Source organism: Harpia harpyja, chromosome 10 (genome assembly GCF_026419915.1).
Source record: "Harpia harpyja isolate bHarHar1 chromosome 10, bHarHar1 primary haplotype, whole genome shotgun sequence".
Taxonomy (NCBI): Eukaryota; Metazoa; Chordata; class Aves; order Accipitriformes; family Accipitridae; genus Harpia; species Harpia harpyja.
In genome coordinates this window covers 12,247,151-12,274,390 of record NC_068949.1, presented here as the reverse complement: position 1 = coordinate 12,274,390, position 27,240 = coordinate 12,247,151, and the positions used below count along the sequence as shown (strand labels likewise).

General features: G+C 37.0%; 1 protein-coding gene across 2 annotated transcripts in view; it reads left to right on the top strand.

Moving 5' to 3' along the window:
- The window catches only part of CABCOCO1 (ciliary associated calcium binding coiled-coil 1), a 65,292-nt gene that overhangs the window by 25,999 nt on the left and 12,053 nt on the right, over positions 1-27,240 (top strand). Inside the window, exons 6-8 of one of the 2 annotated variants that reach the window (XM_052800172.1) lie at positions 23,662-23,784; positions 24,183-24,323; positions 27,083-27,214. In XM_052800172.1, the coding sequence (XP_052656132.1) occupies positions 23,662-23,784; positions 24,183-24,323; positions 27,083-27,160 (342 nt within the window). In that variant the 3' untranslated portion in view covers positions 27,161-27,214. Of the gene's footprint in view, positions 1-23,661; positions 23,785-24,182; positions 24,324-27,082; positions 27,215-27,240 lie in introns of those variants that run through there. The other variant, XM_052800174.1, reaches the window with a different exon arrangement.

The window sequence follows — 27,240 nt, the reverse complement described above, 5'->3', positions numbered from 1 at the left end:
ATCAATATGTGAATTTTAATGGAAGATGGTGAGATTGGCAGAAATGTATTGACTTGGGGAAATTTTAAAGTGGTTAAGCAAAGTACCTGAAGGTAGACTATTAGGATATGAATTTTGTTTTACTTTTCTAGCATTCCTGAATAGCTTACTCTGTTGATGCCCTTTGGGAGTTCTTGTTGTTTTACTTGACCAGCATAAAACAAATAATTGGAACTGAGCAAAGATCAGTAATTTTGTTTCACAGAAGATTCTGAGATTTTTGCAGTTTGATTTAATTCCAGTTTGAAACAAAAAATAAACACTTCTAACAGAATTGCTATTCTTAGATGTCTCTGTTTAAACTCCCTCACAGCAAAGCAGTGCTCTTGAAGACAGTTTCAGAGCCCAAGCTCCATCCTGGCGCCATACAGCGTAGTTGGCTCTGCTGGAGCAAGGTCCACATGATTCTGGGGTCTGCGATGTGCCCTCAGCTGTCCATAAGACATGTTGTTGGGGAGCCAGGAATCTAGAAAGCAGGCTGTTAGGTCAGCCAACATGGCAAACTGTCACAAGAGCTTTGTACATAAGCTGGTGAGAACCAGGTAGGCTGCTGCTGTTGTGTTGGTAGAAAGTAATTTCTGCAAACTCTGTCCTAATTTTTTAGGTAGTTCAAAGAACAACATTTGTAATGTATCTGCCAAAAAGAAAGAGGACACATTTTATTTGAATTAACCCAATGCATTATGGCCACTGCAGAACAATACTATTTTCAGTGTTAAACTGTTCCATGTAACATAGCATGGATCAAGGAGTTATTCAAGAAGGTACTGTGTTTCATTTATGTTTTGCTGGTTCAAATTTAGCTGCTTTTTTTTTTTTTTTTTTTTTTAAATTGTTTGCCAGCAGGTACCATTTGGGTACTTGCTGGTCCAGTGTGACTTACTGGAGACTGGTTTACCAGAGCAATTGCCCTATTTCCAAAATTTCCATCACAATTTTTGTTAATTGGCAGGCAGAGATCCATGAAGTTATACTACAGTGGATAACTCTTTTTGTACCCACTGCCTTTATCTGCAGCTTTTCATCATCTTGAAGATTAAATTGTATTCATAAAAGTATCTGTGGAATGGACAAGTGATGTGATATTTCATGAGAATGTATCCCCATGGGTGAATATTTATGTATCAAATTCATACATCTTGTGGCCTTATGTTACGAATAACATATTGACCTTATTCATATAAATAAACAGCATGGCATTTCTTTACTGTGATGATTTATAATCAATATACATACATTTTTATAAATTTTTATCCTTTTAATGCGGACAAACGTATTGAAAGTCTAAATAACAGACAAGTTTTGCAATCCTTTAAAGTCCCTTTTTAAAATGCACCAGAAAGTTTGTATGTTTTCTAATTTCACCTTGCATTTTATGACTTGTCATAAGATACATCATAAAGTATTTTTACTGAACATTGAATCTGATGTATTTGAATATTTAATTCATAAAACATTATTTTGATTTCCTATAAATATGCTAAGCTCAGCAAAATGTGGTGTTACTAATTAGAAAGCTGAGTTTTATAGGATGTCTGGTTGGTATGTGAGGTAACTTATATTGCTACTTAGGCTTGCATTTAATAAACTTTAGCTAGGAAAATTGTTTAAATTTCAAAGAAAAGATAATAAATAAAATGAGGGCATAGAATATTAATGTGAACTGTGCCTTTATTTTGTTAAAGCATTCAAAGTTAAATAGTGGTGGTCTGTTAACAATCTAGGGCTATTTGGCAAGTCTTTAAACTTACTCAATAATCAAAACATAAAAGGACAATGGAAACTTTTCACAATAAAAGAAAAATGAGTTAAGTACAGAAACCAAACAAATTATTCTCTGCTTTTTCTTGGTAAGGAGGTGAACTTTATAGGAAGGGCAGCAAGCTCTGAGTTAGGGTTGCCTTTTCCTGTCTTTGTTATAAATTACATCTGTCTGTGAAGAATCCTCTCCAGTTACTTCATGGTTCATGGCTACGGGGGAGGTGTGCGTGTCTACTGGAATGGAGTAGAGAAAGACAGATTGGGGGGGACCATTCTTTTAATATTACTGCTTTTTTTTTTTTTTCACTTAGGAAATGGCAATTCTTCACATTAATTTGCCTTCCTTACTAAATATACAGATGGATAAAATTCCTAAGATGCCAGCTGTGTAAACAGTATATTAACAAAACAACTGTTTTCTTCAATGTTTGTATTATTTGTTCTTTGTATTTTGCTAGACTTTTGGAAGACTTCAACACCATTTAGGTTTAGTGTAATAATTCAAAATGTTTTTATTAGGCCTTAAATGGGGAAAACATTTGGCAAAGGGATGGACTTTATCCAAAGCAAAATGCTTGATTCTTTCATAAGAGTCCGAATACACTGCAACAATATTATGAGGCACCAGAAATGTGGGAAGAAGCTGCCAAGTGGTACTGGAAGGAGAGCCATATAGTTGGGCTTAGTGCGCTCTTCATGTCCTCCTTTCCTGTACCTAGTGAGCACCTAAAGAGACCAAGCCGAGGTAGCCCATGTGCAGCTATGCAGATAGGAGAGAAAGGGGCCATGACCAAGTTCCTGTACTATTTCTTTCACCATTTGATCCTGAAGTAGGAGTCATTTACAGGTTGGTAGCAAAAGAGCAGAGGGCGAAATTTTGTCCTTCCGATCCCCTTCAGTGTGGGCTGATGGCCAGCTCCCACCAGCTCCAGCCCTCTGAGCTTCACTATCTCTTGTTCTTCTGTTTTGGGAAATAGGTTCCTATCTGTAATTTTCATTCATCAGCCTTAACTAACCTCGCGCTTTGTGAGTCTCCCTCAAACCCACTGTGTTGCTTATAGAAGCTAAGACTTCAGTATGTATTTCCAGCTATTGCACTCAGAAAAACAACATCAAATAGGTAGACTATACTGTATCTCCTCAGGGTGGGCTTGAAAAGATGGCAGCTGGAGTCTTTTAGAGTGTTTAATGATTAAGGCTTTTATCTGAAGTATTTTATGGTTTGACTTCCCATTGCACTGTTGAAAATTTGGTGATGAAGTCATCCTGAGTCTCCTCTTGGCCAACTTAAAACAGCTGAGGAGGAATAATTAATTGTTTATATCTAATATTTTCTTTTTCTTATTTGTAAGAGTGGGCAGAATCTTTGGCTGACCTTAGGACGCTAAGGTGGTGAGTATTTGTATGAACTTTATTTGCCTTTTTTTTTTTCCCCAGACTGATTTCACCCTCAAATTTTGTCTTTGTCTCAGATTGCAAAGCCTATGCCAGAGCCTGCATAGGTTCTGCAGAGTTACATTGCAGATGGTGCTGTGTCCAGGATAAAATCCAAACAAACATGGATGTTTTCAGCTGAAATACATTAACGTTGTGCTCTCCAATTTTTATGATGAGTGGTCCTTTTGATCTTTTTGGTTGGTTCTACAAGAACCCAACAATATTGTAAAACATTTTGCAGGAAATACTGTTACTGCTCTCACAGCACAGAACATTTTGCATGAATTACAGCCTAATACGTGTATTACTATTTTCTTAGTGTTAGAATTCATGTGCTTGGTAAAGGTTTTGTTGTCTCTGTTCTATTCAAATAACGCTACATAAGGAATGATATCTTCTGTGCAGTCGCTCTGTAGTTTATTTTGACTGTGCATATCAAATTTGGCTTGTGAATACAGTCTAAGGAAATGGAATAGATTCTAAGTGATAAAGATGAATGTTGCGTGCTTCATTTATAGCAAGACCATCCAAATATGGTCTCAGAGTTGTGAAAACATCCCGTGCTTGAGAAGTCTTGAATTTTGCACTGGTCAAGGCTGTGGGCAAGTTTCAGGCACTAACAGGCTGGAATTCAGGTCTGTGTCTTCAGATTCACTGAATGTTGTGTATTGTGAATAGGTTTGCAATACATTGCAACCATTGACAACGTGTGTAGTGCTCTTATTTAATAAAACAGAGGAGTGATAGGGATGTTCCTTGGAGCTTATTCTACTTTGAATATCTGCCTAACATTCTCTCAGAGTTTTTCTTAGCATTCATTTTGTATTCATGACACCCATTTATCATTTTCATCTCTGTCTGTTATACATTTAGGACTCTTAATAATTTTCTTTTGTTCTAAGGAAGTTACTTTGCCAGCTTTTTGTATTCTTCAGGAGTTAAGAGGTAGTTTAAGATTTACATTTGGAGAAATGTTAAATTACCTGTAATGATCATATTTCAAATGAAGTATTTAAAGGTTTTACCCTCACTTAGGCTTGTTGCGGAAGACTATTTTCAATTTTTAGCATTACTGTTGTCCCTGCAGGCCTAGATTAAAAGAGATTGAGGGCTAGAGGCTGGGTTGCTGACTTTCTTTTTTTCTTTTTTTCTTTTTTCTTTTTTCTTTTTTCTTTTTTACTTTTTTCTTTTCTCTTTTTTTCTTTTTTTCTTTTTTTCTTTTTTTTTTTTTTAAAGTCCTACCAGTGGTGAATTGTTGTGCCCTCCGGTGGGATTTCTAAAAACGTCATTACGTTTCTGTCCATTTTGAGAATGATGCTTTGAGTCTATTGATAGGTGCATGCATGCTGGTATGTAACTCAGTACTGAACCATTCATTTCTGTTTAATAATCACATTTGTGTGAGAAATCTAGAAATTGCCAAGGTGGAAGTAAGGAGCCAAAAGTTACACATTTTGCTACGACAGAGATTTTATCTTTTGTCCCTCTCTCCTTGCTGCCCTTGCAAATATAGCTCTCTGAATTACTGAATGTAAAAATAATATCCTTTTCTTTGCAACCCTGACACAGCAAAACACAATAGGAAAAGTTAAAGACAGGATTTCAGTCTTATCTCTGTGTTTCCTAACTACTGCTCATTTGACTTCAGTTCCTACTCTTGTTATTCATACTGGTTTTATTGCAGTGTATTTAATTGTCTCTCTTTGTTCTGATCAATCCTCAGCTAAATGGGTAAATAACAAAAGAAAGAGGATACATAAACAAATTACCAGAAGTAATTGGTCAGCCCAAGCATTACTGGAACTTTGTAATGAGCGGAAAGAACAGGGCTTTGGTATCAGAGTCATAAAGGCCAAGCCTTTAAAACTGACAATGCAAACACATTGCTACATTGGTACATTTTTTGTGAATTTAAATTACAAATTATTGTGTGTAATCAGAATCAGAGCAACTGAAAAATCGTACAGCATGGATAGACTTATTAATTTTGGATACAGATGACAGACATTAGACAAGCTTAGAAGTCTGACAGACTAGGAGAATCTTAATATTTGACAAGTACAAGATAAAATAAGAACCTGTCTTGTGGATTTTTTTTTTCTTTCATAGTAGCGGGAACATTACACAAACTAATAAGGAGCAAACCGTATGTATTAGAATAAAATGTAGAAGTTTGCAGTAAGGGAGCTTATTTAGGAAACAGGAAAGTTTAAAGACTGTACATTAAACAGCCAACAGGACATGGTATATTAAACAGGGGACTGTGGGTTGCTCTGGGAATTGGGAATTAGACACTAAAGTTTTTCAGTGCTCAATTGCCATTTTAATACATTTACCACTTTGCAGACTATAACATGAATTGTTCTTGTTCCACTTCATAGTGAACAAATACAATTTAAAAGACAACCTGCTTTCTTCCTTACCACTTATCTGTTAATGTACTACAAATTTTAGAAGCAAAATTAATTTCTTAATCAGATAGGTGTCAATAACTCCAGCCTATACAGAAATACAGAATTTGATTTTTTAGTTTTATTTTCCTTTTTCTCTTTCTGCCAAATCAATTGGAGAAGAATGGATGAAGAGTAAGGAAAAGGTAGCATGACTGTTAACAAACTAAACCCTGCTCTGTGGAATTCAGTTGTATAAAAGGCCATTTTTATAGATTTGTGCCACTTACAGGTTTCTGTGTGTCAAGTCCATTAAGATCAGTATGGCGGGGGAAATTAATAAAGGCTCTCATTAAGAGTACATTAAACTTGCCCAATGCTACAATAAACAGTAGTGGTGCAGCGGGGTATTGCAGTTTCATTTTTACCTGGGGGTCAGATTGATTCTGTCAACTAGTTCCCTGTTAAGACCCAATTTACTTGGGCTGCATAAAAACTTCAGTGTGATGCTAATATTCTGTTGAGCTCTATCTTCAAGGAACAGTAATTTCTACTCATCAATGACATTTTGAATTTGAAAATTAAAGAAATTGTTGAGATGGAGACTTTTGGACAAATTCATCATGGGATAACCCATGAGAAAGCTTTTAATGTCTGGGGTTTTTTACTGCTCTCAGGTATAAGTTTTGAGTGTGCAGTTAGGATTTACAATCCATTTCAGGTATCCTTAATCCACTGTACCCCAAGTAATTTTAGGGAATCTACTAGGATTGTATCTAAAATAGACACAGTACATTACCATGGTATGTAATGGTAGCAAAATTGGGCCTCAAACTGAAAACTATTAAATTCAAAAATATTCTTGCAAAATGCAAGCATCCCATATTTACAGTTGTATAAAATACTGCTATAGCTTTGTGATGTGTGTGTATGTGTAAATAGAGTAGAAAGTGCTGAATTAGTTAATCTTGTGGATCATTCCCAAATAAGACTTCACATTCAAAACATTTTAACTAATTTTACTTTGTATTTTCGGTAGTAAATTAAGGAACCTAGTTAGTTTTCAACATTAAGAGAAGGTTGCTGCAGTATTTCTGCAATATAGCAGGAATTATATTTGTTAATATATTTTGGGAGCATTTAAATTCTAATCACACAGACGAAAGGAAATTTCAAGTAATGGCAAGTAAATTTAAATTACACAACAGTAAAGACTTTCATACCTTTGAAAATATTTCAGCACTGGCTTTTTTTTCACTTGCTTTGATTATCCATGATCACAGCAGCAGAATTCTATTGCTGTTGCCATAATTTCTAAAGCATAACTGTGCTAACATGAAATATGTATATATAGGTACATTTGCCAACTTGTTTTAATTTTTTCATTCACTTTCCACCTCATGTACTGGGAGGGGCTGCAGATCAGTATACTGGCTGAAGGAAAAGGCAGAATTGTTGCAGGAGAAAATGGAGATATGCAGGCAACATTTGCAGAAAAAGTAAGCTTTTTTTACCCTGGTTTCAGAGTGAAGAAAATTAAGTTTCTGTCCCATAAAACATGCCTCTTAGACCTCTGGGATCCCTCAGTACACTAGCCAGCATTTGCTGGCCATACACTTGTAAGTGTCTCACAAGCACTGTGTAAGAGAGTATTTTTATGCCACATAAACTTGGCAGCTTTGCACCCATTGAACATTACTCTGGATCAGGCCTCACAAGCTATGTATATCTAGTAATCTTATTCATATAGCTTGGCTCCTCCTGCAAGCTGGGTTTTGGCTAAGAGAGAAAAATGCAATACAAGACACTTAGTGACTGTGGAGAGGAGGAAGATTCTGTCCAAGGAAGCATTTTCCTACCCTTCTCCAGCTTGATGCCCTCCTGCCATGAGACTTTGCACCTCTTCAGCAGCACCTGCTCATTGTAAAAATGAGAAGGGAGAACTAAGCACCACTGTGACCAAAAATAGAATTCCCTAATTTTTTTTCTTATTGCCGTGTTTAACCTCTGCTCTTTTAATCATATGCATAGCAGGAGAAAGGGGATGTGCTTTAACAACTTGTCAGGTATTAAGCAGTGAAAATTTTTAGCTAGAAATCATGTTATCAGTTGGAAGTAAACAGTAAGGCCACATATATTTAATATTTAATAAATTTTGAGTTATGCTATTCTTTTAATTACATTAATCAGGCAGGCTCCAACACTGCAAGCCTTAGGGCTTGAAGTGCAATTTCAATGCTTTGTAATAAATTTGCCAAACTTTGGGAAAAGATGAAATGGCTTAATATTAAACTTTTGCTTGATTTAAATTTTACTAACCCATGCACTTTATAATTCATATTTTTTCAGTGCAATGTACTGCCACAGCAGAACTATCATAATAATAATTGTGAGTAAGCGTTCCTTTTGCACACAGGTTTTGCTTATAAACTAGATGAATAAAGGGGCCTGGAGTATTGAGGGAATGCTAAAGACCTACAGAGCCTTTCACTTCAAGGTCATCAGTTCATGCACACATCATTAACGACAGAAAGTTAACATCTGACTTCTGCTTCATAATATACATGAAATGAGTTAGTGGTGTCAGTGGAGACAAGGAGAGGATACAACCAGTTTAATAACAAGAAAAGAGGTAGGAATAATGCATATATCCAAAAAAGAGGCAGAATTGGGAGTTACCAAATATACCAGGCTCCTGTCTTCCCCTGCATGCAGTCCTAAGGGCTGTATTTGTTCTTCAGTCTGGAAAAGTTAGGAAGGTTGTAGCCACCCTACTTGGTCTCATTTGATGTCATAAGCTTAACTGAGTTGAGCTGGGTAAATACTAGGTCGGAAAGGATCCAAGGAAAATTCAGGTAGAAGATGGTTTGATGATGAAGTAATAGTGAACCTGGTTTGATGATGGTAGGGCAATGCACAACAGGCTCTTTGAAGGAAGCTGCAAAACTGATATCCTGACCACTTGTCATTACCTCAAGCGTATAAATCGCAAGCAGAAAACTGTTGGCCATGGTGTCCTCATGATTGCCATCCAAGTGAGTAATTACAGCCTGCCAATGTTAATTCCCCAGTAAAGTTAATCGAATGAGGTACTCTCTCTTTTGATCAGTTGTGCAGTGTTATTGTTGTTTAAGGCTTTGTTAAAGAAGTAGTTGCTTTTCAGTGATGTGATCCCTTTATGTGAGACCTCTTAAGAAGATTAGGTGTTTTTAGAGGAAGGAGTGTGTGTAACGTGGCAGTGATTTTTATTAGCCATTTCATATTTAGTTGTCAAAATGAAGTAAATTGCTTCTGTCTACTGTTGTAAGAAGTGTATTATTTTTCCCTTTTGTTCTATGAACCACTGAGATTTTAAAGGGTACTGTTGCACAGCTGCCTTTTCTCTTCCTTTGATCTTTTTGTCATTCTTTGTTTTGAAATCTGGGCTGAGACTGGACCCAGGATGCCTTTGTCAGTGTACATGTTTTTTAGTGAAATAAATTATTTCAACCATTGTAAAAGAGCCCTATGACTTCTTCTCCTTTCCATAATGGCTTTAGTTATGAACACATACAAAAGTAAAAAAAAAAAAAGCTTCACATAAGTAGTTACTTTATTAATAAGCTGTCTTAAAAACATTTCACAAGTAAGAAGGGATATAAGGTGAGAAAGACCAGAGAAGGAGAAACTCAGCCTTCTAGACAAAGGAGTTTGCGGGGATAAATACAGAGATATGCAACGCCAGCTTGGTTTGGTTTGTTTCTTTTGCCCTTTAGCCCTTGTTACTTGTATACTTAAAGTTTTTATACCTTTGGAAGAGGTTTTAGTCACTGGTTTTTTATGGTTTTAATATGTGTACAGATTGAAAATATTTAGTCGTATCTTACATTTAATGTGGGATTTTCTTTTTATTCTCAGCACTTGTCTAGAGCAGAAAGCATTTTTTTAAGAACTCTTAGCTGCCTGAGCCATTGAATTAGTCTAATGTAGCGGTTGTTAATTTATAGGTGGTTTCACTTAATTGTAATGAGGAAACGCCACTAGAAGACTTTGTAATAGCATTTTATGAATGAAATCGTGGTTTACTTGTAAATATGTGATGGTCAATGAAAGGATCTCTGAACTTTCCTGAATTTTTCATTCAATAACCATAGCCCATGTTTGTTTTTATGAGGAAAGTGAAGTTCCAAGTATTTCATTGAAGACGCTTAGATGTCTTTTTGAGTTAATATGTCAAAAGCTTCTCTGTAAAAAATGCATTTCAACCTCTAGGTATCCACACATTGCAAGAGTATTATTTCTTTTCATAAAAGATTCCATCTAAATTCACATCATAACTTTATTTTTGGCAGTGACAGTTTAAAACCTAATCAGGGTCAAAAAAAGGAAGTCGTCAGAGGTCAAAAATAAGAAATTTTTGCAGTAGTCCAGGGGGAAATGTACATAGTTTATGTCAGTGCTCTTCCTGAAAGAAAATGTGGTAATGAATCCCTCACTTTGCACTTTGTTTCTTTCACCTCCAAATTTGAATACAGAACTTTTTTGACATAAAAATCAATTAGGATTTTAAATTGTTGTCATCTCTGTAAGAAAATGACACAGACTTGAAGTAATTAAAAAAAAACAATTCTTCAATCACAAATTATGGCAACCCGCAATATTTTGTTGGTGGATTTTTAGGGCTTGAAAGAAAAAAATTAGATCCAATGGAACTTTTACATTTCGAAATGTTAGTGCATCAGCTTTATTGGAAAAAGCTGAAATTGTTCAAATGACCTCAGTAAAACAATTTGGACTACAATTCCCGGAATGCTTATGAAGCTGACATGTCTACATGTTCTTAAAAAGTCATAATCCATCATTCTGATGCTAGATCGATGGATTATGACTTTCTGATGTCAGATCTGTGAATTAAGGCTTTTTTGAGTACAGCCTGCTATCCAATTATTGCCCCTGTTCGTATATTATAAATCATTATTCCTTCACCAGGTAGTCAGCAGTTTCTATTTCCTAATGTTTCAGAGCCTTCTTTTTTTAGCCATTTTGGCGCTCCCATTGAGCAATCAAAAACAGAGAGTGCTGACCTGAAAAATAAAGATTCTATCACAGCAAATTGTTAAGGGAACAACATTCATTTCTAATTCTTGTAGTTTCTGTTGAAATAAAGGGAATTAGATTAGATTGAAACAAATCTCATCCCCTTCCTGCACAAACAAGCAATATAATAAATTAGCACAGAAGTTGTTGGCATGTATTGACTTCATTTTTAAGCGCTCATGCCTGAGTTTCTTAAAAATGATGCTTTCTTCTTCTAAGTTGATTTTTTTTATATGAAGACAGATCAGCTTCTGATTTAAAGCTGAAATTTGCCAGCATGCTACCTTAAGTGATTGTGTCAATTAGGTGGTGTTAAACTGAAGTTCCTTTGAATTAATTATTTATAGAGTTAATAAACTTACTTCTAATGCAATGGAGTATATGATAAAAGTAGAAAATGCTTTACTGTAACCAGTTTAGGTGTGTCAAATCAAAATGTATCTGAAACAACTTTATTAAAAGATATTCAGAAAAAGAAGAGCTATTTTAGAACCTATGATGCATCCAGAGAAGTCATTAAATGAAACGTAATCATGCTGTGTTGCAGAGTTCTCTCAACAGATTTCTCAAGCTAAGGGAATTTAGGTCTAGTCCATATGTGGATGGAAAAAATCAATAGTATGATCTTCTCGTTGTTGTTTTTCATTTCATTTTGCTGTACTGATAGTTCATTAGGATGCAGTTTTCACACTAGACAGCTGTGCATAAAATATGTCCAGTCAGTACATTGCTAGCGGAGTTGTTGTCAAAAAGGATCGTAATCGATGAAAGGGAGGGTGGTATAATGAAAGTGGTAGAATTTGTCTTTTATTAACTATTTGTTCTAGCCCTGTGTCTGTCGAGAGAGAGCTGTCACAGCGCTGGCTTGTGCCACAGTTTCTCCTTTGGGTGGCCATGTGGATTCTAAAATCTGTGTCTCAAGGACTGTTTCTATGGCACTTTCCTGAAAACAGATTTGTGTATCTCATGCTACCCCTGTTGCAATTCAGTCTAGGATGTTATCTGACACCACATGACAAAGTTAACATAGTATTTTGCATGTCCTGTCATCAAGTAGTCAGGGGAGTAATGCTTTAATATGCTGTAGTTTCTTTCTTAAAAGAAGACATTGTCCTGGCATATTGATCTCATTCCTTATTGCCTATTCCAGGAGCTCTGGACCTTAATGGCATCCTTGCTCTCACCTTCCTTTTCCTGCTCTCTCTCTTCCACATTTTCAGATTTTGGCCATTAAGACTTCCAGGGTGCTGCAGATCATTAGAAAGAGCTGGTTTGTTGGGAGAGCACAGAAATAGGTATTCCATGAATGCTTCCGGAGAAAACATGATTTCAAGGGCAAGTGCCAGCACAGGGATGGAACCACTGGCGCAGCTTCAAAGCCTTTCTTGTTTTAGGTAGCTTTCCAATGTGAGACACCTTTAGAGCCCAACTGTGCTGATGGGGAGTCTAGCAAAGTTCCTTCTGCCATCCGTGGAAGTAGGCTCCAACCCATTTTGAGGTTTCCTGTTAAATGCAGTTGCCCACTAGATGGAGACATTATATTTCATACATTAGTGGATATACAGATGGTAATCAAACCCACCAGCTGCTGCCGGCTCTTTCCAGGCACCTTGCCAATTTACTGGCATTATGTTGACTGGGAAGCAGACAGTGACACACTTTGATCGAAATGCTTGTATGATGATTTTTTTTGTTGTAATATTATTGGTTTTTTAAAAAATGATAAAAGAGATCAAGATGTGTATCTTGATCAAAGGGTACCGCTGTCTGCTTCCCCATCAGCAACTTCTAATTTATAGAAATCAGATTGCGTGGAAAGCAATCAGCAAAGGTTTGAGGTCTTTCTTGTTCTCACTGCCAAGACATGCTGACAAGTGAGAAAATTAAAATCGGAGAAGGTAGGGAGAGAACTAGTAAAACACTGGTTGAAAAATAATTATTTAAAGTTCACAGTTTTAATAATTTTAGGGCTGTAAAGAAATCCAGTTAAAGTGCTCAAATTAGCTATTGCTTGTATTATAAGAACACCTTAAGATCTTTCTCTGATGGAGGATGTTGCTTTGAGACTAATTTACCATTGAGAGACTAATATATCTGTTAAGTTACTTGTTGTCATGGAGAAATAACCTGTCTCTGGTTTTGGGGCCAAGTTTTTCAAAGGTATCTCCTATCAGCTCTATTTCTTCCACATGGAGCTGTGCATCCAGTGTGATTTATTAGGGTGTATACATGATATAATGAACACCTGCAAAGAGCACTTAAACCAGTCAGTCCTGTAAATGTGAAGATTGTGTGCAGAGGAACTATACTGAAAATTTGTCTATTATATTTGGTAAGGTCTTTTCTCTTTAGGGTCTCTAGTAGGGTCTTTTCTCTACTTGGTATCGAGCCCTTCTTTAAAAGCCATTTTTTGTTTTGGATTTTTTCATCCTTCTAGGCTTCAACAACAATTAGCAGTTATATATATGTGTGTGTGTGTCTATATGGATTGCATCAGCTGGAGAAAGACTGTGTTTCAGTGCATAGGTGAATATTTCTGGCCAACATAAAAACACAAACCCAACAGCAGTGGTGAGAGTTGCTTCACATTCTGCCAAATGTTAAAATCAAAATAAAGAGTCATATGACAGGAGGACCTAGGATATGTGACATTTTGTCTAGATGGAGCAAGGGATTATCAGAGGGAAATAGCCTGACATAGATACAGAAGTGAATAAGGCCCACCTCCAGAAGTCTTTGGAGTGCCATCTTTGATACAGTCTTCAGGTTACAAATCTGTTGGAAAAGGAAGTTAAAATCTTGGTTTGATGACAAGAGATACTGTTGGAGCCACACTAGACATTCAGCTGCTTCATGCAGTCTGGCATGCTTGGCAGTTGGGGCCAAAGGGGAGTTTGAGACTAGAGAAATAAGTGTCCAGTTCAGCATTGCACTCTGCTACCGGAGTGGTAAAGATGGATCTATTCAGCCCCACTGCCTCTCCTCTGCATGAGACAGTCGACTCTGTTGTTAGTTACTTCCCACCACTCCTGCTCTCTTCCTCTGCACCTTGACCCACACTTTTCCCTGAGCTGCTGAATAAGTCTTTCCTTCCACAGGACCAATTTAATTCCTGTGTCCCCATGCACGCCGCTTTTCTCTCTGTTGCCAGCTGAGCTTTCTAGTCATTAGTGATTTTTCTACCCTCTCCTCAACTTCTCTGCTTGGCAATCCAGACACATCTGATGTTCCTGATAGGTGTTCTCTTCTGAGGGTTGGATTGAAAGACAGGAGCTTCAGAGTAGGCAATGTCATGTTTCTGGGTATAGCTATGCATTCTTAAGAGAAGGTGCTGCTGTTTGGCGTTTGCTCCCTCTAGGTACTTAGGATGTTGGCATTTAGGAAAACTGCCAGGGAAAAGGTGCTGCTAAAAGGAATAAATAGATAAATCCCTTTGACATCATTGCTTCAATTTTTTCCATCAAAAGCTGACACATTGTCTTTATCTCATCAGGCAAACTGTGTGCAAACTTTATGATCACATTGTGTTTGCCTGTTCTTGTAGAACAGAGTGTCTCAAGAAGACAAAACACAAGGGGAGGAGAGGAAAGCCTGTAGCGTACAATTCAACCCAGTACCCTTTGTGTTCACTTTATAGCCGACTCAAGATTTTTCACTTCAAAGTTTGCTCTCGATTCTGACTTGGGTTAAAATTCTGTATGATTGTAGAAACCTTCTTTGAACAAATGTCAGATTTTTTTTTGTTGTTTCTTGCGTGTGTGGTAATTTTCTAAAAGATAAAGTTAACTTAGAGGTTACAAGGGATAAGGAGTTAAGTAAGTGTTGGTTTGTTGGAGTTTTTTATTTGGGGAGAAATTATTCAGTAGAAATGCTTGTTTATTCTCATGCTTTTTTTAAACAAATTTTGAAATATCCACATTGGATTATACGATTTGTCGTGAGCTTCCTAACAAGTCAAAGCAGAATGAAATTTATGGGCTTTTTCACCAGAAACCATTTCATGCCCCAACAGAAATGGAAATGACGCTTCTCAGAAACCTTCCAAGTCGAAGTGGGAGGAGATAATCTGTAAGATGTTACCTTCTCAAAAACAACCTCACATCATCCAAGGTGTGGTTGGCTTTGGCAGTTTACCAGGAGGAAGCTTACTAGATTTCAAGTCATTCACCAAGCCAAGCTATGCTGAAACAAAGCTTTGTTTAACTCTTGCATTCACCAGACTAACCCTGCCCCTATCCACAACTGCATTTTTATTTAATGTGAGTGACAGTATGATAAGATAGAGTTAAAACTAGCTCCAGCATTCAAGCTGAGATCCAGTATAAACAGATTTATGAACATGTACTGTAATAAGGAGAGCCTGCTTACAATGGGGTATGAAATTCAAGTGTCATATAAGGAAGTGGTGGTTTCTTTTGACTAACAGGCTATGTTTAGAATACTGCAGATTCAAGTTATAGAAATGCAGTTGTAAAGAAGTACTGATATCTTAGACTTATGTGGGTTTTTATGTGTACCGATCAAATATTCTGGTGTTAATCTTCTGGTGTTAAAATAGACTAGTTTCACATAGAGAGGTGACTGAAAACTGTAACTCTGAAATTTGAGAGAAAAATTGGCTTACTTCTGCATTCCTAAGTTGGGAAATGTATGTTAATAACTTAATTTTGATGATAAAAACATGAAAAATAAGTCCCTAAAATAGTGTCAAGTCAATTTTCTGATAAAATAAATTTGTTTTCCTATTTGTGATTAAAATGACCTACAGTAAGATTTTTATTTTTAACAAGGTGTTGATTAAAAATATGGAAGTGGATTTTAAAAACATTGCAGTTCACAGTGGAAGAATTACCATAACTGATTTGTTCTCAGAGCCATGCCTGTTTTGAGATGTTTTTAAGATGTCTAAGTTACTGGTTGTTTTTCTGCATGATTGTTTCCAAAGCAAAATGTGATTCCAATAAAAACAGTAATTGAATTTACAGTCCACAGGACAAATTGTTGTTTTAACAGAAACTTACACACTCAGGCAAAGGCTTTATGTTTTAGGTCTAATAACAAAGAACACAAGCTCCCCATTTTTATGTGACCGTATATCCTGAAAAGTTTTCTAATGTAGCATATTTAAAAAAATCTATATTGTAGTTTTTAAGTTGTGTGAGCAATTTTTTTTCCCTCTTAGCTCAGAATCAATATTCTTTAGGTTGTTGTTTGTTGGGTTTTTTTAATGCAACCTTTTAAATGTTAGAGCAGCTTTTTTTCTGCAGCATCAGCTAGGGGTGAATCAATATAGACAAGCCTATGCCCATCTAATGTACCTGATGACTGAGCGGCGTTTAGAGAGAGCTTGTTCCTTTGTCGTTTGGTGGTGCGGGAATGTACAGAGTATGGGGCAGTTGTGCAAGGGGCTTTTCCGTGACCAGTCTTGCATAGAGAAAATGCTGGTTTCAGAGAAAATGGATAGGAAGGGAAGGCTGTTCAAGAGTGCCGGTAGACAAAGGCAGGAGATAGGACCTCTGTCCAACTTGAGGCAGTGATTACACATTACTGTATCAACAGCAGAAGATTATTTTTCTGCTGTCAGACTTTCTCAGCAGGAGCTCCCAATCACTTCTTGAACCCTTTTTGTTTCAAAAGTTTCTTTTAAAGTTTTCCTAGTTTGGGGGGGAATCTTCTTGGTGCCTTTCTTTCATGTACGTTGTACTCATGCTTAAATAAAGCCCGAAGACTGTGCTTACTGAACTAAGAGAAATCTGGTGGGGTATCATGCAGCTCCCAAGACATATGCCTGCTCTAACTGGCGTGTACACAGCCTGAAATGTGCCAGAGATAGACCTGCATGCTGGAGATAGGCATGTCTACATGAGCATTTTTTGAGCAGTCTTAGGACTGACCTGAAGCCCTGTGGAACAGTAGTAGTCAGTGAGACATTGCTGCATCTCGGATGTAACACCTGGAAAAAACAGCCCAGGACAGTGCCAACAGCTGTCTGACTTTTACCATACGTGCTCAGGGCTGCAGGAGGAACGTGTGGTGCTGTTAATCCCCACTGAGTTTTTACAGTGGTCCTTTGAATAAAAAAGGGAATATCTCATATTTCCCAGCACCAGGCAAACCGGGGAGCCTGAGTGAGGCACCCAGCTTTCCCAGGTTTCCTGTATAGTCAATGGGAGAGGTAACAGGCTGTGCCTGCTGTGGTCCAGGGCAGGTATATTAAGCAATTGTTAGGTTCTTAATTTATCTTAGTTGCTCTGACTGCCTCTCAGGAGATGCAGTCTTCTTTGTGCTTACTACAAGGAGGGGCTTAGGGGGTTGACAAAGCCCCTAAACCAGGTGTGATCAATACCATCCCCCTAAGCGATTTAATTCTTATAGGCCATTTTGTTGCCAAAGGCACATGCTCGCATGCAAATTGATTTTCTGGAAGTGTGAGACTGCAGCAAGTCTTTATAAAACGTATGAAGCCTCCTCCCAGAAAGAGGTACCAAAACACACCTGGCCAAGTATGCTTTCACATTTTTATCTTAATGTTTTCAGCATTCATATTAGATCTTTCCTGATTAAATGATTTGGAAACAGAGATGTACAAGGAAAAGTAAAGCTCTGACCTGATAAGGTGTATGCCACCTAAATATTAGACTGTCTATTGTGCATTGGGTTCAACAGAACCTACTTTTATGGTTTTCTAATGTGATCACATGAGTAATAAAAAAAAGCCTTACTTTTTTTAATATTTGTAGATCCAGCTAGATGGTTACTGTGGGAAAGATTCTTGTGTTTTGGTTGGGTTTTTTAAATGGCTTTAGATCCCTGTTGAGTATAACTGCACAGCCAGAATAGGAGCTGCCTGCTCTCTGTTTGTTTGATGGGTGCCCTTGAAGTGGAAAGATGGGGTTGGCACTTTGAAGAGTCCTGACATGCAAGAGTTGCACTTTCAGGTATTGAAAAAAAATCCTTCACCCGTCCTTAAAAATCTGTATGCATTGTTTTTAAAAGGGTTTTGCTAACCTCAAGTATTTAAAATGGTGAGACAGATCCCAAAAAATCATGAGAGTTGCTTAAAAGTAATTACTGTTTAGTTCCTTTTGCTTGCAGTTTAGTTTTTGAGCTTTCAAGATTCATGTTCTCCATCTTTCCTCTGCAACCATAAGGGCTAGACACTGACTTTATTTTTTAAATGAAAGTTGAGATTCTCTTGTAATCCCATAACTCTAGGAGATTTGGCAATGCTAAATACAATGTGAATTTAGAGTGACCATTCCAAGGTGAATTATTCAGTGATGTGTCCTCAGCATGAAAGCCAACTGGAGATTTTTTTTTTTTTTGGACCTTTCTTATTTTGTCTTTGTAAATAATCTTTGAATTGGTAGTAATAACTGGAAGCTTGGTAAAAGCAGAAATAGATGACTGAAGCCCCATAAAATCGTTTGGGTTTTGTTTTTTTTTTTTTTCCAGTATGTCAGGGTATTCTTTCAGAATCTAGGTATTAAGGGCATTCTGCATTAAGGTATCTCTAGAGAGGAAGGCTTTTGTTGTTTTTGTAGAAGCACCCTTTTCTACTCAGTTGAGCATTAAAATTGGCAGCAGTTCCTGGAGTAGCAAGAAAATCCTGGTTGTTGCCCTCATATAGTTAGTGAAAACAGTAAGAGGATATGTAAAAGCTTTAACTCCAAGGAAAAATATTTATGACTGTGACAGTGTGTTTCCTTACAATAATTTATGGGCAAAATGTAGGAAAGGAGGTACACAAGCTATAAATAATATTCCGTATGTAAACATAATGGCAGTAGCAAATTCTTTTTATTTAAAAATTAATATTGATGTTCATTAATATAAATTACCACATTTCAGATGACTCTGATGTCCTTGAGGCCAGATGTCACAGACTGATTTACAGCTTCCTGGGGAGAGGAGTAGATCCTGTTTTGTCAATGTAGGCACCAAATTGCTTCAGATAGTTATTTTGGACTAGATTAATTACTGAAGTATTGTCAACAAAGTTGATTCACATCTCAGCTCAGAAACATGGAAAACTCTCTTTAAAACATACTAACTTGAATTCTGAAATGCAGGAAAAAGAGCATAAAGTATACCTTTGACTTACCAAACTTTAGTCTCATTTAAGAAATAGTGGTTTGAAAAATCCTGCCCAGGAACATGCACACAGAATTTCCATGTGCATCATTAGCAACTGGGGAACATACTTCAGAGGCCAAGTTTAGTCCCTCATTGATCTTAATTCTACTTTAAATATTAACACAAATGTGTACAGTGAAGGCGTTCAGAAGGAAGCTCTGCCATCTTAGTCACGCTGCACAGATCATATATCTGGATTAAGTTTTTGAGTGCTTCATAATATCCTTCGGTCCTTTGGACCTTGTGTATAGCATTGCTGCAAAATAGGATGGCAAATGTATTTGTAGAGCTATCAGCAGTCTCCCAGAAACCTCCTGTGGGAGCGCTGGCGGGCAATGCCTCAGGAGAAAGGTAGGGTGGATTTGTTGTGTTTGCATATGCTGGCAGGTTAAAGGCGGGGGGGGGGGGGCGGCGGGGGCAGTGGGAAGGCAGGCTGGTTTGAATCAGTGCGAGACAGTGCATCTCTGTCCATTAGTTATTCATTCAAATTCAACCACATGAAATACAGGCAGCTAACGAACCATATCTTGTAAATGCCTTTTATTCCAGCAACTGAAATTCAGCACATTTGTAGGTGTGCAGCTGGGTGTGCTTAGCATGAACGGCAAACTAATGTAAATCCTGTATGAAATATTTTGGTTCATAGCAAATCTCACATATATATGAGAGAAGTCTGTGCAGGTCTCTGGTAGCATAAAGTCCTATGCCATACAAGTAGAAACTACACAGATGATATGAATATAGAGAATAACACACAAAGAACACCCTTTTTTTAAGTGAATCTATCATTCATATAAAATCAAATCTGTATCCATTGAAAGGCTTTGAAAGATGTTACAAAGCTTTAGAAATGGTCCATGCTGAACATGGGGTGTTTTTTCCAAGCCTTATAAATAATTATTTTCCTATGCTTGGTAAGATTAGCTATAGAGAATTTATGTTAAGGCTCCGTGGAGAGGAGTACAGAATTTCAGATAATCTTAAGCTGAAAATGTGGTTTAAAAATGTTTCTATGATACAAAAGCCTTGTATCAAAGAGGCAAATACACCACCGCCTCAGTCTCTTTTCTCATTTATGAAATAAGTAAGCATAAACTATAAATTCTAATTTTCAGCAAGTATGTTAGTAAATCCAAACTGACCTTGACCTTAGCTTTGCTAATTTCCAAACTCTGATATTTATTCCCGGAGTAGATTGTTTCCCTTCATACCACATCCATAAATACTGCAAACCTTTCCAATAACTTGAATTAGAGTGTAAGTAAATAGCTGGTTTTAATCTACATAATATTTTGAGAGCAGACGTTCTGTGCTATGACTATTAAGATATACCCAGCAGCCATTTGTATAATACTAAAACCTCTTACATATATTATTAAAAGTAATGCTATCAGCCAGGGCTTGTTTTATGCCACAGAAACTTAAAATAATAAAATACAGTGTGGATAAAATCTGCAATAATAGTAACTTAAGCAAAATTAATTTAAGTAACAGATAACATCTGGGGGAAAATGTAATGGTATATTGGTAAGTTATGCAAAACTAATTTTATAATAACTACTACATCTGTGGAACTCATTTATTAGAATGCTTTACCAATCTTCTTTCCTGCCATTATTCTGTTTTAGAAATTTTCCTGTATACTGTTTTATTGTCTTTGCTCTGCCTACGTTTATAAAAAGGTAATTTACTAGCTCTCAACAACAAGAAAAGTATGTGGGTTTATGTACAGGACAACATGACACTTATACTTACCTCTCTTTATGCACATTTTTACTTGAAAGAATTCCAGAGAAAAATTGTGGCATAGGGCTGTACATTGAAAGCAATGTTTGAACACCAGCTACAGTCCTCAGCTGTGATTACACCGAGGCTTGATGCAACTGGGGCGGGAAAGTAAAGGTGATGCTGAATGATATTTCCCACATTAACCTCTGCTAAATGTTAGAGCAGCTTCTAGCCTGCTCTAACTTGTCCAACTTCAAGTGGCCTTTTGGCATGCCACTGCACCTAGGAATTAGTAAGAATATTGCATTTAACTTCTGCTCCCTCCAGTCACTTTCGGAGCATCCTTTTATCTGCAGCTGACACCGATATGCCCTCTACATTTGTGCAACTGCCTTACGATTTCTTTATGCTTGAATTCTCATGGACCCACTGGACCACAATGTGCAGGAAAATATTGCCAATTAATTTAAAGGCATTATCATCTTGCCAAACTGTTTCTCATATTTCGATAGTTATATTGATTCAAGAGGACATTTGAGTAATACATCTTTGTCATAGTGAATAATGCTCACATAATGACAAATCTTCAGGAATTTCAAAAAGGAGGATGAATTTTTTAATGTAGGTCAGTGGAAGTAATTCACCATAAATTTACTCAGACTTCAGAAACTAGCAACATTTTTTAAAGCCACTGTAACTGTATAAAACTTACTGTGTCTCCTTCTCTGTTTTTAAATAGATTTTACTACAGAGCCATTGGTGCTATTAAACATGAGGTTTTGTTCAAAGGAAATACAAAGACTTAATTGTGTTTTTTAAAGGAAAGTATTGCATCAGAAGGATTCATTTAAATACGTTTGTTGGCTTTGGGCTCTCACCACAATTCATTTGTTCTAATTTTCCCCTGGACTTGTTAAGGACACAATGTATAGGAAGGAGCAATGCAGAATGGCATTTTTAGGTCACTATATTTTGGCTGTAAACTGTAGCACTGCTCATAAACTTATTATTACTAAACAAAATACTTCATTTTCTACATTGAAGTTTCACAGTCTTTTAAAAAAACTTTTGGCTGAATGTTGAGGCTATTACGGCTCATTAAAGAGACTAGTTCTGCTGTAATTTAGTTATTTCTTAATGATCCAAGGGTTATTATTAGACACGGAACAGATGAGTAAAGAATGGCTCTCTTTAAAAGGATGCAGTGAAGTAAAAATATTATTCTAAAACAGAACCTCTGAAAATCTTATCCATGTTACAAAAATGTATTTGATCAGCCCGGAATTTATTTTAAAAACCCAGTCTAGTTTTTTTACATTATTTCATTTTTTTAAATTTGGACTGCAGGGAATAAATGGAATAATGATTTAATCTAAATAAAGAAAATATTTTGAGTGAATAGTTAACTAACTAACCGAAAAATGTTATTTTAAGGAAGCAGAAAGTAATTGTGAATTCTCATCCAATTCAGCTAATATTTTTAAATGAGAAAATATAAGGTAAGAAATCAGAGAAAATGGAATTATTTGCTAAATCAAAAGACCTCTAGTTTAAAAAAAAAAATCAGAATTTGAAAACAAAGCTTCTTTTTTTTTAGAAAGAATAACATGCAGCTCAGCTTAAGGCTTTTTCATTTTGCCACAAAATCTAAACTTTCTGAGTATTCCTTTTGTGAGTCTGTAGGCACTAGCAGAGTGCTGTAAAATTTGACTCACAAGTGATACAGGAAAATGCTTCTATAAAATCTGGTTTTCTCCTCACTTAAATTCTGGAAATATTTCTGTCAGCCTTTTGGGTTCTTATAAATATGGGCTAACACTGTCTACCTTTTTTAGTGAGCTCACATGACAGGGAATCTTGAAGATAATGACAGAGCCCAAACATAACTGCTGAAAAGCTTTCAGGAATACAAAAGAGATTTTTAATGCAATAGAGTGCAATGGCTACGTCTCACCATTTATTTTAAATTTTTGCTATCACTGTTTTCAAATGTATAGAATCTTTAATATTTTCAGTATGTTTAACTGTAGCAAGTAACTAAATAAACCAAATAGCAACCTAGCTATGATTTCAAAGGTATGAGGAAATTAATTTATGGGAGCTGCAATTACCCTGATGTGAATTAATGTGGTTGACTTACACCATCCAAGCAAAATCATGTTTGTAATAGCTGACTCAGAACTGGAACATCTGCCTGGTATTCTCTGTGGGCATTTCCCATTGTAGAGGCCCCAAATGTACCATTTTAGTATTATACCTCATTCTTTGCTTGTTCAAAAATGCCTTTTGTCACCGTATTTGGCATATATGTTCTCTGTCGTGCATTTTTTTAAAAAAACGACACAAAACATTGCCCCTTTAGAGAACACAGGGCCACCTTCTGCACCACTCATGAGAGCCCCAGCACAGACTAAGTGCTGCATCCAGCTTCTCTGGGGGGGAAAAAGCCATTTCCTTGTCAGAGCATTCCTGGAGCCGCAGTTCACATGCCAGCAGAATACCAGTGAGGTTCCCATGTTCACAGGAAAGAGAAAGAGGAGCAAGTTGATGAAGCAGCAAAACTTGGACCATTAACAACTCTTAAATTATAGTCATATTAAAATGTTTTTCTTAGGGCCTTATTTCATGCAGTGTCACTAGAAGTGTACTCCAACTGACTCCTTTGATAGAATACCCTAGTGGTCAGCTGGCCCTTTAATTCCAAAATGCAACAAGATCCCCATTCAGAAGTGACGAATTAGCATTGGGAAGACTGCATGTTACCTAAGCTCTGTGTTTTCTAAACTTAATTATCCACATGAGTAAGAAGTTGTAGTGTTATGAAATTATGAAAATCATCTGTTCTTTCCAAGTATTATAAAGAGGGCCCCTTGAGATGCAGCTAGAAATTAAAGCTGATCTATAATCATTTTCAGTATGCTTTCCATTTCTGAGCACCTGGATAGTAACAAGAAAGGTATTGTTTTTTGTTGTTTGCCAGCCATTTCATTTCCATTTAAAAAATTCTGCAATAAACCTCTGAGAAATAATTAAACCTGAATTACTTTTTTCTTCTTTTTTCTTTTTTCTTTTTTTTTTTTTTTTGTACTACCAGTATGTGATTGAACTTGCCCAACCTGCGGTTCCCCCCTTCCCTGCTCTGCTGGAAGAAGGCATACCTTTGGATATCAATTCATCATTCATAATATCACCAACAGCTGCAGAGATGGAATCTAAGGTATAGAGTTTTATTCCTTTTTTTTTTTTATTATTTTTTAAAGCTGTTTTTCTATGATTCTCCTACCTCATTCATTCCCACTGGAGCCCAGCCACTAATGACATTTATTCTCCAGAATATAGCATGCATTCTCTTCTAAGAAATTACTTTTAATGCATTAATCAGTCAGCAGAGGACATTTATTTGAGTCGGCACCTCTGGGCTTTCGCCCGTGCAATTTCATAACCTCAGGATCTGCCTGGCCTGGGCACTGAAAGAGAGACTGACGGTCTCTGTCAGAGTAGGAGGTCTCAAAAGCAGGCTTCGTGTGTTGTCGCATGTCTTTGGGCTGACGCTGTTCGATCTTGAAGAGAGCAGGAGGATGTACTCACACATTTCTTGTGGGTGGTTGCTGCTAGGGGTCTGATCAAGAGGGTTACCTGGAAGAGCCCTGTCCAGAGGCAGAGTCCTTCGAGGCAGGTGCTGTGGCTGGTGTCACTGCTGAAGATCAGAAGTCCGCAGTGGGTGAAATCTCAAATGAAATTATTGGCAACCTTGAGGTACTATTACTAGAAAGCTGTTCACTAATTCTGTCTATGGTTAATTATCTAGCTCAGCCTTAATGAACATAAACTGTATTCATGCTAAAGCTGGCAAAAAGCACATCCATATGCTGTGAAAATGTGAATTAGCCTCTATAAATAACTCCTAGTTTAGTCAGCTTACATGTGATAAGATAAAAAATACTCAGTAATATAACAACATATATCTTCAGCAGTACTATGTGTTAAGAAACATGGGCCAAATCCTGCTCTCAGTGACATCAGTGATAGAATTCCTTTTCAGGATCAGCTGGTCTGATGGAGCATATGCAATGTATGCTTAATATGAATTGTTAGATGCATCTATGTTACACATCCTTCAATCTGTTTAAGAAATAACACATTTATGCCAATTCTAGACTTCATTTGGTAGGTGCATAACTATATGAGAGCTGCCTTAATGGAACAGATCAGGTTTCAGTAAGTGGTCTGCAGACTCTGAGGAGTCCATGAGTTCTTGCTTCTGGGGTCCATGAAAGGGAAGGAAGCTATTGTCAGTGGACTTAAATTTGTTGTAGGGTGATCTGCTTCTCTACAGGGAGGTCTGTAAATTGAAACATGTGAAAAGCCAGCAGAGTAGATCATTGTTATTTTGCAAACTGCTCCCTCAAGCCTATGCAATTATTGAAAGCAAACCAGCTAGAACTCAGTTCCACCAAGGAACTGGTGGAATTTGGTCTTATTTGCAGCAGCCAGGTGGCATTAGGCACTTTAAACTTTAGATACAGCACATTGGACACTGTTGACCGAGCAGCAGTTTATTAAATATCTATATATTATCTGAAAAGAGTTTGATATTGATAAATTGCTTTACATGGATTATGTATGAATGGGGAATATAAATTAGAATAATGATGCCATCATTAGATCTACCTATTTGATTTCATATTCTATTTCAATATGTCTTCAAAAACAGGAGGGAACCTGGTCTCTGTTGTCTTATTCCTGTCTCTACCTACAGAAAAAATGAAATGCCTGTTTTTCACTTGACCTTGATTTCATTAGCATTGGTGCTAAGAGCTTTTTTTCTTTGCAAAAAACGCACAGATGAGAAAAAAGCCCTTTTTTCTTCTTCTTCCTCATTTGCAAATCTGGTTATATACGCAGAAAATAATTTCCATTTAGTTTCTAAAAGTCTTCCAGCAATGTATCTTTTTCACCTGGTTTCTCAGTTTCTTGACCTCTGAGGTAATCTTATCATTAGATTTTTACCTGATACATGGTCAGACTCATACGGTTTTGTTGTTATGTGTGAACTGTGATTCACAATCTGCATTATGTCTCCAGGGAACATTAGGCAGCTGTTGCTCTAGTGGAGTCTAGAAAATAACTTTTAGTCTGAAATCACAGTGCTGACACTCAGTGATCACAACAGCAGCCATCATGAAGTATGGTGGCAGCTGATTTTCACTGAAGGTAGAATCAAAGACAGAGGGATGTAAAAACTGGAGAAGAAAAGGCAGCTGGGGTGGCTGGGAGAGGATTAGCCTAGAGGATCAGCATTCCACAGCAAAGCAACTAAGTTTGCATATAATGTAAAGGGATGGGGGCATATTTGTGGATATTTGAGGGTGGATTGAATATGGTGAAGGCCGTCTCCAAAGATACAAAGTTGAGGTAGAAATTCCAGCTTTTTGATGCTAATCTGAGCTGATGCTAATTTGAGCTACTGCAAACTCTGAAAACATTTTAGCTGTGGCTATCCATTGATGGGTTGCAATATAGACTGGTAGGGGTTTCTAGGACTGGCAAGCCAAAAAGTTCCTAAAATGGCAAGTTACTGCAAGCTTTTCTGGGCCAAATCCATTCACTTTACCAAAATTACATGAAGTCCATTAAGAATGTAACTATAAGTTTTGAAACAGTTTATGTGGGGTCTGTGAAGGACCTTTGAGCCTGTTCCAGTTGTTTGAACTAACCTTTGCAACTCTTGGAAAGACTATCATTGTGCTCCTTCCATTTCTCATGTATTTTTGCAGTGATGAATGCTGATATTGAGAAATATACATAAATTCCCCGTAAAACCCCAGTATTTGTGGCCTTTTTCAGTGATGCCACATTTCCAAATGCTATAGAATTAAAGATTGCTATGCGTTATCACTGCCAAAGATTTTACTAAAATATGTCACAACCCTTGTACCTTCCCCACAAATGTTACATTGTAAATTTGCACTCAATGTCTACAGCAGTCTGGATTTCCAGAATGAGATACACATTCATAATTGTGTTTGTAATTAAGAAAGACAAGCAACATCACAGAAATATGGTTTTTTATTGTTCACTTTCAGTAATGCTTTCTGATTCCAGCAATGTTTCAATAAAATGCATTACACTAGAGAACAAACATCTGCAGCAAAGGAAAACAGTGGCAACAACCAAATCCCAAAGCAATTTTTCTGATTTGGTGTTTATTGGTAAAGGCTGTCTGAGAATATGGGCTAATTAGCCCATCTCCCAAGACAAGGTTACATGAGAAATGGCTGTCCTGGATCACTTCCTGTTCATGGCAGTCATACCATACATACATCGGAATTGTGCACAGTAATATGATAAAGCGTTATCGCCTAAGTACAGGCTGAAACACTGTTATGTCTGCAAAACAGGAAGGTGTGTAGGATAATGTCTTACTGGACTACAGTGTGTTAAAACCACAAAGACAATGTGCAGCCTAAGATAGCTCCATCACAACCACTTTTTTCTTCTGCTTTTCTTTACAGGCAGAGATAAATGAAAAGCTGCAAATACAAGCAGCAGCTTATGCTTTGAGAACAGAAAGCTTAAAAAGTCCTAAATAGCCAGATAAGAAAGGTGATGTTGAATTTTACAGAAATTGGACAGTAGGGGATGCCGCGCACAGAAGACTGGCTCCCTGCCT